Source organism: Aulonocara stuartgranti (genome assembly GCF_965226115.1).
Source record: "Aulonocara stuartgranti genome assembly, chromosome: 11".
NCBI classification, from domain to species: domain Eukaryota; kingdom Metazoa; phylum Chordata; class Actinopteri; order Cichliformes; family Cichlidae; genus Aulonocara; species Aulonocara stuartgranti.
The window spans coordinates 10,277,458-10,293,032 of NC_138947.1; the positions used below are offsets into that span (position 1 = coordinate 10,277,458).

The 15,575-nt window shown below is 39.3% G+C and overlaps 2 protein-coding genes across 3 annotated transcripts; both read left to right on the top strand.

The window, feature by feature from the left end:
* The first annotated feature begins 3,226 nt into the window (after positions 1-3,226).
* Positions 3,227-5,310, top strand: hoxa13b (homeobox A13b). Of its 2 annotated transcripts, XM_082552986.1 has the most exons (3): positions 3,227-3,917; positions 4,150-4,361; positions 4,455-5,310. In XM_082552986.1, exons 1-3 carry the CDS (start codon positions 3,284-3,286, stop codon positions 4,608-4,610), a joined length of 1,002 nt encoding a protein of 333 aa, XP_082409112.1. In that variant the 5' UTR covers positions 3,227-3,283; the 3' UTR covers positions 4,611-5,310. The 2 variants fall into 2 exon arrangements, with proteins under 2 accessions (XP_082409112.1, XP_082409113.1); XM_082552987.1 differs by having other exon boundaries at positions 4,150-4,554.
* A 4,506-nt stretch (positions 5,311-9,816) lies between these two features.
* Positions 9,817-15,432, top strand: hoxa11b (homeobox A11b). The gene is given in 3 exon segments (XM_082551939.1): positions 9,817-10,792; positions 10,795-11,517; positions 12,484-15,432. Coding segments are annotated over 3 exon segments (969 nt in total). The 5' UTR covers positions 9,817-10,779; the 3' UTR covers positions 12,717-15,432.
* The last annotated feature ends 143 nt before the right edge of the window (positions 15,433-15,575 follow it).

Sequence of the window (15,575 nt, forward strand, 5' to 3'; positions counted from 1 at the left end):
CGGATTTATTTATTTGGATTTTAGCTTCAAATTGACTTCAGTTTTAATACTTTTTTTTTTTTTTACTCTTGCGCTTTCATTGTGACCTTGTACAATGGCAATACGTTGTCCCCAGGAAGCACCTCAAATAACCCAATGTGCGCAGTCCGCAAACTCGCAATTAAATGCAGTCAAAATTCACACACTCGGAAAGAAGGATGCTAATTCTCGCGAAAGAGATGGCAATTTAAGATTTAAATACATTGTGCAGCTCCTATTTGGTCTCGCACTGCGTAATTTTCACCCCATGCTTCAGAGCACTAGTAAGTTAAATAGCTCCCAAATGTTACTTCGTATCGTGTGTCTTACTGAATTAGAAGTCACGGTAAAATGCTGAACAAACAGCTGCCACGGGAAACTTTGCTGCAGAGGGGATGCAGTGATGGGATGCGGCGTGATAGAGAAACACATGCAGGGGCAAAACTTGTAGAACAACTTATCCTTCCCCGCTCTCTAAGATTTTCATATTTTTTGCGCTTTGACTCGTCAGGCTAAGAAACAAAGCCGTGGTAAACTGCTGCACCAGGTTGTCCGCCTCATTAGTTTGGGAATCTACCCCTCTCTTATATCCCCACTTACGCCAGACAGGAGGACGGCATGTTTCTGATCTAGTTTGCCAAGAACCACTGAGAGGCCAAGGTGCCATAGGTCATGCGATCACAAGACAAACCCATAAAAAGTCCATTAAGCACTGTAGGCTAAGAGCTGTGTTGTCATCTACTTGATAGGTACTGCAAACAGAGCAGCACTTTGGTCTCCGCAGACAGTAACACACAAACATCAGCGCGCATGACACGCCGAAGCTCAAGTTATGGCATCTTTATTTTTTAAAATAAATTATACATCCAGCCGTGGGTTTGGTTTCTTCTCTCTCTCGCTCTCTCTCTCTCGCTCTCAAAATAAATAAATAATATGTGTATTTGATCATGGATCGTGTCAGCCAAACGAGGTTCTTTCAGGATCTGCCTAAAACTTCTTTCATTGTTTGCAAAAAGTTGATATATTCTAATGTTGATCGTGTTAAAAAAAAAAAACATCCTCGGTATTTTTTAAGTTCCAAATGTAATAAATGGTGGCTTATCTTTTCTGTTTTTAATTTAAAAATGTAATAAAATTAACAATTAATATGTTTATCTATCTATATTGTTTTTTATGTTTATATTTATATATATATATATATATATAGCTATATTAGGAGGTGAAAAACAAGCCCTATACAAACAGAATTATAAGCATCAGTAAATCTGTCTGTGTTATCCGCCTAACTTCAGAGTCTTCTTCTATATTTAATTTATACATTTCTAGGTTCTTTGTCTTCTTTCTGTTGTGTTTGTGATAATTAGTCCAGTATTTAGAATCTGCAATCACAGTTTCCTGTTAATCACTGAATTTTCAGACAAAATTACGCAAAGTAGTTTAATGCTGAATCTTGCGTGTGTGTCTGTGTGTATGAACACACTGAAATCATCTTTACTGATTTTCCCTAATTTTCAGTCCGTGATCGACTTTCAGTTGAGTAAACTGCTCAAAAACTGATTTCTACTAGCTGTTATATTCATTTTAGAAAGGCATCCGCTTTTTAATGTGTGAACAACTTGGCTCAGATTCCTTTCGAGCCAGCTCTCATTTATTGTAGCTCAGCCGCTTTTGAAATGCGGAGGGTTTTTTAGATGGGAAAAAAAATGCGAAGTAGCATAATGTTTAACAAAAAGCAGATTCAGGGTAGTTTATCGTGACAATGCAATAAAAAAAACAAAAAGCGATAAAAACAATAAGTATTATGAGTTTTTTTCCCCTGAAATCCAGCCTAGACTACTACTCACTCTTGCCTATTAGCTATGAACTTGGGCCATAAAGATTTACGGCCTCAAAAGGTGGGAAAACGCTATTAAAAACACACACATATATATATAAACATATATTTTTTTAAAAGGTGCTCAAATTTAGTTGGGTATACATTCCTCTGCGTTTGTGGTTTCAAACTTAAAATAACCACATAAATTTTAAATGAAAATAGTATGTAAATTCCCTCCCGTCCGTATTCACCTTTTCAGTGGCAGACTCACTTGCACAGACTTCCACACGGGCTAAAATGTAAACATTGGATTTGTTGCTGGTTGCACTGCAGACCGATGAGAATATAGCATCTGTTTATGGTAATATCTGCCCTACTTCTCCGAGTTTTTTAAAAGCTCTGACTCAGGAAAATAGTAACCCACGTGACCCTACAAAGATATAGGTTTAGCATATTTCCCAGAAAGTCCTTCATTATTCTTCTTATTATTAGAGATTTTATTCTTACTTAATTGCAAAGTCTTATCATAGGAAGGGAATGGTGCAAATTCAAGTTACTCCTCGTGGAAACCGGTGCCGCCCAAGCAGTCCGCGGAATTTAGCGCTTCTTTGTCTTTGTGCTTTAAGTGTCATTTTGGCAACACTGCAACTTCAACTTGACCTTGGCCCTCCGGCTGCGTCTCAATCGCATGAGGTAGAGTGCAACCAAATGCGCAATGTTTGTTGTATTTTGTGGACCCCAAATTTGTGTTTGCTAAACGTGAGAACGGTTTGATTTTTGATTTATTTCATAAAATGCATTAAAATATATCCTTAAGAGATGTGCTTACAGCTTTGTTGTTTGTGTGTGTGTGTGTGTGTGGGGGGGGGGGGGGGGGGAGTCTGTCATCCTAGATTTAGTAAAAATCTGCACGTTTTACTTAAAGCGCATTCAAAACATGTAATGTTTGCAAAACTGGTTTAAACCCCACCAAACACTGGGAGTGTGGAAGTATTATTTTCTTTATCAGTCAAGTTAAAACATGTTTCATTGTACGGGCGCGTGTGCATACAACTTCGCAGGGGAGAGAAAAAAAAATCAATAATCACTTACTGCTTATTTCAAACAGTGCGTTACACAGTAATAAAATATGACTGCCTCCACACGAGGTTCATTCGGTGTGAGACTCCAAAAATCGTTTCCGATAGAAAATAAATGCCTGCGGGTCTTGTTGGCAAATACTGGATGCACTGACGTGCGGTGTCTTCTCAAACTCAGAGCCTGATCTGCATTATCTCGTGTCAAGACGTTTATCGTCTCCTTTGCATATCACGTGCTTGGCCCTGGCCAATAACCTTACGATCTTTACGTACTCAGGCGTGTTGGTATCGTTACTCTGCCCGAGTCCCTGTTTGGGCTCAGTCGAGGGGATTTTGAAAAAGAGTTGGTCGTCTCAATGTAGGGAATGCTATGACCGCCTCATTACTCCTCCACTCGCACTGGATTGACCCGGTGATGTTTCTGTACGAGAACGGTTTGGATGAAAGAAGCAAGAACATGGAAGGATTTACCGGAGGCAATTTTGCTGCAAATCAGTGCAGGAATCTGTTAGCGCATCCAACCTCACTGGCGCCCAGCACCACCTACACTGCGAGTGAGGTGCCAGTGTCTGGCATGGGGGAACCTGGCAAACAGTGCAGCCCCTGTTCTGCGACTCAGAGCTCGCCCAATGCATCTTTGCCCTATGGATATTTTGGCAGCAGTTATTACCCTTGTAGGATGTCACACGGCAGTGTTAAAGCGTGCGCACAGCCTTCTGGTTATGGCGATAAGTACATAGACTCATCGGTCTCTGGTGAGGAGTTCTCTTCTAGAGCGAAAGAATTTGCTTTTTATCAGGGGTATTCCTCTGGCCCTTACCAACCCAGCTACTTGGACGTCCCTGTCGTACCTGCGCTGAGCGCCCCATCTGAGCCAAGACACGAGTCTCTGTTGCCCATGGAGCCTTACCAGCCATGGGCCATCACCAACGGTTGGAGTGGTCAAGTTTACTGCACCAAGGAGCAACCACAGTCAAATCCTCTGTGGAAATCCACTTTACAAGGTATTTAAGTTTTTTTTTCTTCTTTTTTTTTATTTATTCATACAGAAATATGCAGTCTTTGCCGGCGTGTGTAATTAAACTTGCAAAAACACGTGCTTGCAGGGCTTATATATATCAGGTTGTTTTTTTCCCCACTTCATTTTGCGTTTGGACTTTTTAAAAATATATTTGTTGATGCATTTTTTTTTCATCAATCCAGCAAATTAACGAACTGATGTGCTTTATTTCCCAGAAACTATCTCTGGTGGAGACAACTCTGTGCGTCGTGGGAGAAAGAAGCGTGTGCCATACACCAAGGTGCAGCTCAAGGAACTGGAAAGAGAATATGCCACCAATAAATTCATCACCAAAGACAAAAGGAGAAGGATATCTGCGCAGACAAACCTGACAGAGAGACAAGTGACAATCTGGTTTCAAAACAGGCGCGTAAAGGAGAAAAAAATCGTCAATAAATTCAAGAGCTCCAGTTAGCTCCGAGGATGGTGAAAGGTGGACATAGATGCCCTTTAATCCGAAAAAAGAAAGCAAAACAAAAAGAAAGAAAAGAAAAAAGAAAAAAATACCTGTGCTATAATTTATTACTTTATGAACGCTTTTGTTGTCGCCATAGGCTCTGTTTTGTCCTGCACATTTCCTTCTCCTGTTTTAATTGGAACCAGCCTATACGGCCTGTTGACAGAAGATCGGAAATGATTTTGGAACACGTTGACCAAGGCAATTGTGCGTGGGATGCTTTAATATTATTAACCAAAGACATTCTGCTTTGAAAAAAAAACTAAAAGAAGAGAAGAAGAAGATACACGCTGTCCGCTCACGGGCCTTTCTTCTACTTAATACAACACTGAAATCAAAGCTGAATCACTAACAGTGAAAACATTTATAGACAGTGTAATGCTAAATAAAAATGTCACTGCATATAAACAGGCCAGGCTCAGGTAATCACGGTCAAATTCACATATTAATTACAGGATTCAATTCTTCACACACGTTCTTGGCGGCTCGAAAAAAAACAAGGTTAAAAAACCATCTACTTACTGAACTTATTGAAATAAACTTTATCCTTTAGTATCAACCAGTAGTTAGGTAAATGTCAAACTCGAGACTGGCTTGTGTACTTCAGTACTGGCCTCCAGTTTATCCGCAATTCTCTCTTTTTTTCAAAGTTTTTCTTCTTTTGTTCAAAGGAATTCTCCTGCCAACGAGCTGATAACCTACATTAATTTCCTGGCTTTCAAGAAAATATAGGCATATTTAAACATGTAAATACTATGACTGTGACATCTATCCTCCCATTTTGACAGCAATAGACAACTTTTTTTATTTTAATAATAAATGTTTGAGAGTGTAATTGTGTCTTTCATTGCTCGTTTTTATTTCTGTCCGGTTGGAATAAAAAAAGGAAGAAGAAGATGGCTTTCCAAAATCCTTCTCCTGGTAGAATATCATTTTCAACAATCAGTGCAGTATATTTCCTGTATGTAGGCCAACAGGCCTTTATGGAGAGTCTTGTCGTTGGACTGGAGCCTTTACCATTAAAAGATTTTATGTCGCCATCTAGTGGCGATGTTCCGTCAGCACAGCGCAGCGCGTCTGCTCATCGACTGCAGACATTTGTCTTCATGTCTGTCTTCACACAAGTAATGAGTAAGTGTGTGTGTGTGTGTGTGTGTGTGTGTGTGTGTGTGTGTGTGTGTGTGTGTGTGTGTGTGTGTGTGTGTGTGTGTGTGAGAGAGAGAGAGAGAGAGAGTAAGGATGAGAAAAAGGGAAAATCCTCGTTGTTTTAAACCTGACAAACAAGTCTATTATTAAAGTGTGTCGTGTGCCTGATTGATCAGCTAAGGTAAGAGTTCAACACAATTGTTTATCTCATTAGCAATAGCATTTAATCAATAGCTTTAGCATATCGTTCAAATATCGTAGTATTAGGTAAGTACATTTTTAAAGACACATCTGACAAATATGAAGTCGTGGCAAAGTGAAATAGGGATGTTAATAATTATAATCACGCGCACACACACACACACACACACACACACACACACACACACACACACACACACACACACACACTTCGTATTCCCATTGTTATTAAAACATCCAACGAAAGAGCTTGGTATGAATACATACATACATACATATATATATATATATATATATATATATATATATATATATATATATATATATATATATATATATATATATATATAATGTATTTAAACTTTGAGTTTAAATACATTTTAAATACATTTTTCATTCAATTCTTCATATCGCCAAATAATATTCCTGGGCATATTTTCTATATTATTTTTAAAAAAATTCTTTTTATCTATGTTATAAAAGAAACAATCCAATCAACCCTTTTTACTTCAAATTATATTTTAATAAGATTTTTTTTGTTTGTTTTTTGAAGTAAAAAATACATTTGTTGAGTCGTCATTAAACAATAATGAGAAATCCCGTCTTTGAAAAAAAAAGTGGCCTGAAACTGTTTTAATAGGCTGCTGATTTATTAATCATCATCAGATTTAATAATCGGCAGCATTACACACACGCTGACTGCAACCCAGAAATGTTTCTATGTCGAATTCATAAAGTAAGAGCGCGTAACCAATCAGTTCGTTAACCTCTCTTCACCTCTCGCTCAAAGTATTGGGCCTCAGTAATCCAATATCACAATTACCTCAAAATATCTCATTTCCAAACGAGATCAATTAAAATTCTGCAGCAGCAAATTGCAGGTTAAAAAGCTCATCTAATAACTGGAGGAATAAAAAAAAAGTGTTGTGTAAAATAAGACTGCGTGACTGAAGTAATATAAGTCATGCTATTAACTTAACCGTGCTGAAGGCCTGTGAGGCCGGTTGCTCTTTTTTTCTGTCCGGTTATATTTGAAGGATGGACCTGTGCCATAAAAAGGAGCATTTTTAACGCTAACCAGGCAGCACCCTCTGGTGAGTGTCACCCTCTCTTCTCAGTCACATTGTGCCGTCCAGGGTAACAAACAACACTGACTTTATTGTCTATTTCAGAGTTTCGTCAGGATACTTTCTAACACCGCTCATTATTTCGAAATCTAGAAATTGCATTTTACGCATTTTGCTGGCTGGCTTCTTTGCAATAAATGAGGTTGTTTTAAATATTCTCCCACCATGAGATGGATTCAAAATCTTCCCCATGTGTGAATTGTCTACAAGTGCGAGGCTTCTTCTTGTTGGGTTGTGCCATTGCTCCCCCTAACAGCCACACAGGTAAATGCACCTCACTCCAAAACGTCCTGTATTGTGCAGACCTGAAGGTTGCTGCTGGATTAATCAGTAAAAGAGTGAAAACAGGCCTGCTGTTTAGTTTGATTTGAATCTTTAAACTTTATCTTTAAATGTAAATTATAGCGCTTGACAAGGAGGAAACTGGAGCCAAGAACATTTACAAGATAGCCTAACGAATGTGTGGCCTACAGCCTAACTGGCTAAAAATAAGAAGACGGGGGAAAAGACGAAAAGTGAAGCTTAACTCATCATGCTGCACAAAATGACTCTGGGTTTAATGCTGGACGTTAGCACTCTTCTATGTTCTTGTGTATTTGCATAGCTGGATGTTGGCGTTGAAGGTTGTGCAATGAACTTCAGACAAGAGCAAAGATCTTTATTTGTTGCAGCTGAAGGCAGACTCCTGGCACCCACGAGCAAACTGGAATGTTCGAAAGGAGCTGCCTTTTTCCAGCTTTGGATATTTTTGCTTTTCTTGATCAGAGATACGGAGTCATGCCTAAACACACTCAACACTGGATCAAATCCACTGCTCGCATGCATTTGTCTGTCAGGATAATAGGGGCTGAAATCCACACTTATCTAATCATCCACGTGGGATTGATTTTAGCCCAACTGCTGTCTTCATTTGCTAAACTAAAAGATGAACACGAGGCTGAATTTTCGAATCCAGAAAGTTTTATTAAGGCATTTAATTAGACTTTTTTTAAAAACCAAAAAACAAACAACCTATATTCTATTTTATTTGCTCCGACAGATGCACCCAGAGTCCAGTTTTCTGTCCATTTTTAAATTTCATTACAGCAAACATTCAGATTTTCATTAAACTGAAATAAATATCGTACGATCTCTTTGCTGGTCAAAGCCACATTATGAATTAGCCTACTTTAAAACGAGCGCATGACAACTCCTTAGGGGTTACCGATATAGTTTTAACTACTTAAAGAAGACAGAGAGACACGTTTCTAGTAATATTTGGCTATCTTGAAAATCTTTCTGTCCTCCAAATCATTCCCATTTTTTCCTCCCGAGTCATCGTGCATGGTCCAGGCTCATAGACGCAGAGCTGTTGCAAAGTGAGCAGTCTGTATGCTGTATTCATTTAATCCTCGTACATATTAAGAAGTGCTGGAAAATAAAACTATTTCGTTGTTTGTTTCCACTTGAACATTTGTCTTTGAAGGTGAGTGCTGCGTTTCACGTGTAAACAAAAGAGACCCACTCCGAAAAAAATAAATCGGAACACTTTTTTGGATTTGTTTTTAAACTTGCAATGCTCGGTACATAATATTTTAATTTCTGACATGTTGCTTGAGATACACACAAAATGTCATTATCCATCTACTGTTAAAATACCTGTAACATAATCACAAATGCGTCATGAATCAACCATAATATGCAGGTAAAATGTTACTTTACTTACACTTTAGATAATTCCCTCTTTTGAAATCTAATTAGGGAGCAGGAAAAGTCCAGGAGTTAAACAAAACATATGTCGACCGAAAGTTCTCGGCAATCGAGGAAACGTTTTCTTTTTAAAAGCACCCATCATCGTCCTAGCTGCCAGTCTAAATGTGTGTTTTTAATACATTTTCGGTTTTTGTTACATTGAATATCTGCATTCCTTAAAAAAAATCCTTTTACACTTTGCATCTGAGCCAACTTTCGCTTTCTTATGATTATCTGAGCAACGTAAAATCAATCAATCATTAAATATTTTAATTAAAATTTACAACCCACTCGTTATGCTGACATAATACATCATTTTAGTTGTCTAAATGAACATTTTCTGTCATTTCTGTAATGAAATTGTCATTATAGAAAAAATAAAGTGTCCATCTTCCTATATGTATTTTCTTTATATGGGAAACACCTAGAAATCTACTCTCGCAGACAAGCATGCATGTAAATGATTACAGCCTACAGTGAAGCCTTCTCATATCAATTAGTGTGTCAATTTATATTTTAATGTACGGCTTTAACATTGCATGTCCTTTTTTTTTTTTTTACCTGCATTGAATATCTATTTAAATATAACATGATTTAAGGATGTGACAGACCGATTCACACCTGCAGGCTCGGTTTAATACAGATGCTGCTATAAATACGACGGGACGAATAATTAGCAAAAGAATTTAAACTGGGTGAAAATGTTCGAGACGATTTTAACAATGAAATTAATATTAGTGCCATAGCAATAAGCACACGCAGTCCGTTCAAATCAGCGAGACAGCCACGTGGGTGAAATATTAGAGTCTCTTAATGCTTCCGTGCAGATGACAAATTCACAGGCTTTGATATATTTGGACGAAATTCTAAAATTGGCTGCACAACGGGTTTAGTGATATGTGACACATGTGCCCACTTAGTCAGCAGTGATGACAAATGAAAATGGGTTGGAGTGTGGGAAATCGCCCGTGTCCAAAGGTTTATATTGGGCGTTGCAATGAGAGAACAAGCGATCCAAAGACTGGAACCCCTTCGACAAATACCTCTATTATCCATAGTACATGAACACGTAAATGTCTACATTAAACATATATATATATATATATATATATATATATATAATTTTTTTCAACTTTTACGCAAAAACAAAATCAAAAACAAAAAAACAAACTGCGGTTCAATGTATTTTTGGGGGAAATGTGGTATTAAATAGAAAAGTATGTTTTAACGATCATGGAAATGCTGGTCTGAACAAAAAACTTTACAAATATAGAAATATAATGGAAAAAAAAGCCTCACAGTCTGTTATCTTTTTGCTCCTGGGTGTGAATCTGTGCGGATGCCTGAAAAGCAAAAGTACACAATGTCTCACATCGCCCCACACTTGGGGACTTGATTGGTCGCCATATAACCAGAGGAGCTATATTAAATCCACAGACAAGAAATAATCCCATTTTACAGGCTTCTAATTTCTTAATAAATTTACGCATGTGTGACTGAGCACCATTTTTTTTTTCAAAACTGGAATCTGTCAAGCTATCAAACTCAACAGATCATCTGTTCTATCTAAATGCTGTCATCTGTGTCTCAAAGTTTAACCCTTACGTGCGTAACCGGGTGTGTATCTTTGCTGCGGACGCGGCCGAAAACCTGATCTTCATCTTCAAAAGCGCTCAGGCGTCTGTGCTGAGGTCGGGGTTAAGGCGAATGTTAGGTTTAAAAACAATAAAAAGAAAGAAAGAAAGAAAGAAAGAAAGAAAGAAAGAAAGAAAGAAAGAAAGAAAGAAAGAAAGAAAGAAAGAAAGAAACCAAAAATAAATAAATAAAAAATAAAATAATATAATTGCAGGTATGCTTGGCCTGCGTAAAAATTGATATAATTGAGGGGTTTTCCACCCTGTAGCATGGCACTAATAGGCCTTCAGCCAGATAACCCCACTGGAACAATGAAAATCAGTGTATAAGAGGCTCAGCTCTTCCAGCATATCCAAAATAGTTCTGAGCAAAATTCCGTTTCAGTATTTTTCCTTTTCCACACGGCCAAAGATCGACTTCATAAACTCTTTCACTCATATAACCTACACGTTGAGACGTAGGCTATCTGTCATTTTGTGCCAGTGGTCACATGGCTTTGGCCCTCAGGAATGGATAGAGATGGATCCCCACGTCAGCTTGTACGTCTAAGGATTTCTGCTCCACCAGTCTGCCTCAAAGTGACTGGAGCGCAGCGTCGCGGAGGAACTATGCAAGGATTATTATAGGACGTTTTCAGCCACAGAATATGGATTTTGATGAACGGATCTCTGGCTCCAATATGTATTTACCGAGCTGCACTTACTACGTCTCCGGAGCAGAGTTCTCGGGTCTCCCTCATTATTTAACCCAGAGCCAGTCCTCTTGCCCCATGACATACTCCTACCAGTCCTCAGCTCTTCCACAGGTCCCATCCGTGAGAGATGTGGCTTTCAGAGACTATGGCATTGATACTTCAAGTAAATGGCACCACAGCAGGGGGAGCCTATCGCACTGCTTCGCTGAGGACATCGTGCACAGGGAAAGCTGGACGAGCCCGACCTCTCGGGGGGGAGAGATCCTGGTGAAAGGCAGCCCCAGCGCCAGCCACTGCAGCTCCTCCAACCCGACGCCCAGCTTCTATGGCAGCGTTGGCAGGAACGGGGTCCTGCCACAGGCGTTCGATCAGTTTTTCGACACTGCTTACGGGAGCGCAGAGAACGGCGCAACCCCGACGGCACACGCGACAGACACGGAGAGACACGCCAAAGCAAGCCCAGCTCCTGCGCACCCGGGCTCCGACACGGCGGAGAGCTGCAGCCCCAAGTCGTCTTCCGGCCACAGCGAGGAGAAGCAGAGCAAAAGCAGCAGTGAGTGAACCTGCTTAATGCACAGAGAAAAATCTTACGCCTTGCTCTTAAAGCTTTTTATATGCAGTTTTATAAGCACGTAAGGTTTATGGAGGGCCTGCAGATTTACCCTACAACAAAACTATGTTATAAACGACAAGATCACGTGCTTGGGATTGAAATTGGCCGTGAAGACTTTGGCGTTAAGCTGGTCTTCAAGATTTCCAACATGGCCTCTGTTTTTCCCCTTCATTTGTGCACTTGTATGGACTTTTATAATTACCTTGTAAAACATTTATATGCCAAATGTTAATTTTTATTTTCTTTTTTTTAAATACTACTGACATAACAGCCTAACAGCGACCTAGATATTTTAAACACACCACAGAGCCTCTGCATTGATTATAAGCCATTTTTGGATCATTTTAAGATTTAGCATTCTTGTTTATTCCGCGCAGTGCAAAGTGGAGTGCGTTGGGCGTTTAAATCTGACTCTGGACAAGAGTTTAGGCTTAACCCTGCTTCTTTGGATAAATATTTACAAATTCACTGGATTTGCAAGGCTTTAATGCACCAGCTGCTTTCCATGACAGCATTTACAGTGCTAAAGCTAAAATAACTGCTCTCTACCCACAGCGAGATCAATAGGGAACAGTAAAAGAATACCAGATACATGATACTCCCATGTGTCGTTTAGGCCTACGCCTTCAATCCCCAAAACAGCCAAGATGATCCCCCCCAATAAAGGATTTCCTTAATGGATGTCAACCCCCCCCCCCCCCCCCCCCCTCACTTCACAGATTTCACTATCAATCCCAGCCTTTGTTTACAAGTCTTGATCCTGTAGGCCTGAGTGTAGGGGGAAGATACTTGAACTCCAAAGCTGGGGCTGCTTATCAGCGAGAAATACACTGGCGATCTCACGCGGGTGCAAAGGGGTCCATGTTAATCTTAAGTGACGATCTTTTGCCTTTTGTTGTCTTCCAGGTGGCCAGAGGACGCGCAAGAAGAGATGTCCATACTCCAAATATCAGATCAGGGAACTGGAAAGAGAGTTCTTCTTCAGTGTTTACATCAACAAAGAGAAGCGTCTGCAGCTTTCGCGGATGCTCAACCTGACAGATCGCCAGGTCAAGATTTGGTTCCAAAACAGAAGGATGAAGGAGAAGAAACTGAACAGAGACCGTTTACAGTACTACACCACGAACCCCCTGCTATAAAAAAAAACTGAACAAAGACAGCGGACACGCACCTCTCTCTTTTACACACACATCTATATCATTACCTGGGCAGGAGGACGAGATTTTAAAGTGCCACTCTCCATCAATAATTATTTATACACCTTTAACACAATTTGCTCTATTATTATTATTATTATTATTATTATTATTATTATTATTATTATTATTATTATTATTATTATTATTATTATTAAGCTCGACAGATGTTAAAGTCTAATGGTTGCATGGGGGTGCTTGCGCAGAAAACCACATCTGTCTGATTTCCCGTCATTTTATTTAATAATATACATCAAGATGCATTAAAAAAAATCCTATTTTGTTCCACTATATGATTAAAGTTTACTTGCGCACGCACGTGTATCTTTCTGTCCCCTTTAATGGATCTTGATTTGGCCCAATTTTAGCGCGAACACAGATCTTTTGCGGGCCGAAACTTTTGACTCCCCCCCCCCCCCCCCCCCCCGCCATCTTTTCAGTGTTCCTGTGCAAATACAAGAAGTCTGGGGATTTAAAAACGTTTTTTTTCTAGGTTTTGGAGTTACTAACAGACCCCCCTCCTGATTTTTGACACCACTGATAGTGATCAGCTGGTCGAAAAACGCTTGCCACGGCATTGCATAGTTGTGGAATGAGTAAAGTCATAATCTGATACAAATTTGTTCGTCTCATGCACTTAAGTCTGAGATTCACTGATATTTAACATCTGCGCTTGACCCTACTACATGCGCTTTGTCGAGCCCTTGCTCGTAAAAGTTGGATTACTTTCCAAATTCGTCCAAAGGGCAAACCTCTGATAAAAGAGCCTCCAAAAGAAACATAATCCAATATTTTGTTTTATATGCCAGCACGTGGGTCGTATCAGATGCATGATATGTAGGTCTGACGCTTTTTATTCCCTCGTGGCTGGAAATCAGATCCTCTGCAGTTATTATTTGATATCCGTTACAAGGCTTTCATTCATTTCTGGGAGGGGGATGTGGAAAAGCTTTTTTTTGACCTTACATTCCTATTAGGTCAATCTGAAACGATCTTGACACTTTAAAAAATCGCGTAGATCTAATTAAAAAACAAATGTATTTGTTTTCTCATGTGGCTCCACGAAGTGTTGTAGCTGTTACTGGACGCTCAAGTCAGCCTGTGTCAGCCTGAACCAGCAGTAGCACATGGGGTAAATAAAGACACGGAGAAACCCCAGACTGTGAGTACAGTCACCACCAACAGTATCATCATTTATTTATTATGTGGAGTGATTTAATCCAAAGACCTTACATAAGTATGTTAGTACATAAACAAGCTGGGAATCTTACAGGCAAATGGAGGTAACTGCACATGAAAAGATGGTAAAAAAGAAAAAGTGTTCAATGTGATTTTATAATCAGCACTAGGGCCCTGAAAACAACTTGAATAGCCTGTCATAAGCTAATAAGGGCCCTGTAGCCTTCCTTATACCGTGCATCCTGTGAGGCTCCCAGGAATGCCGCTTTGATTGCTGCACATCCTCCCAGTTGCTCCAGTAACTTGGCCATAAAACGCGGATTCGTCTGGAGCGTTTGGAGTGCAGTGCAATAAAGCGTCTGAGACCAAGGTTATTAACTGTGACTAAGGGCCTGAAAAACAACGGCTGGGAGCACTGAAACTTGTGTTCACGGACCTTTCCGGCCTCATTTGTATCAGCATCTTGCCGTGGTAGGAATATTCCGTTGGTGTTGCGTTCCAGTGTGGGCCTGTTGTGTTTGCCCACTGGGTGGCGCTCCTCAGATCAATGTCATTGCCGTGAATTGAGATATGAAGGAAGTTTGACTCGACGTTCAGCCGCTTTAAATATGTAACCACCTCAGGATTTTATTGTTAAGGTAGGCACAGACATACTGTCATATTCATTTCACAGTGACAGGGATGTATTTTTCTTTTTCCCCTTCTCTTCTTGTGATTTAAGAAAGTCTATTTCCCACAACATCCAGAATCATTTCTGTCTGCATATAACTGACCTGAAGATGTTTTATTGTATGTTATCATATAATAATAAGATTTCTGGAAAAGTTCCGCAAGAAAACTGCAGAAAATTTATTTCTGTGTATATTCAATTCAGCAGTTCTCAGGTTGAAATTGTGCAAAGTAATGGGCATATCTAATGCGCATGAAGAAATAAAATCTCAAAGGTTTATATTCCAAACAGTTTGTGGGTCACTAATTTTTACAACACCATACAGTTTTGTTTTATTTTTAAATGTAGATCATACTTCATTTAGTGGAAGAGGATTTGATCATCCTTGGATACACGCTATGGGATCAATACAAATCTTTTAAAAAGTGGAAGCCATGGTTCGTTTGGTTACTTTTGTTGTCCCTTTGTGCGTGCTTTTCATTCGATTTCTAACATTTATTTAATAAAGTCAGATAAATAAAAAGCCCCCTTTTTACACCTAAGTTTTATGTGAATAATAATATGAGGGAATGATAATAATCAGCTGACGCGCAGCACACACTTAGATCTGACGGGAAATAATCCAGAGGGGTTAATGGATATTCTCATTCATTCCAGCAAGACTGCTGCACGTTTGCCGCCATATAAAATGGCTGTATATAAACTGCAGCTCTGATTTCTAGACTTTATGGCTCCAGGCTTAAAGGGAGATAGACGTAACCGGTGTTGTATTTTAGGATAAACCCCACGATAAGCGACATTTTAGGCTGACCTAAATCTGTCGGCCACAAACCCAGCTTCTATTTTTATTTAAAGGCGTGCTTTAATGTATTATTTTTATTTGTATCTTTTATTTATTTATTTGCTTTTAACTCAACGCTTTTTGTTAACTAGTTTTAACTGACTTTGTCATG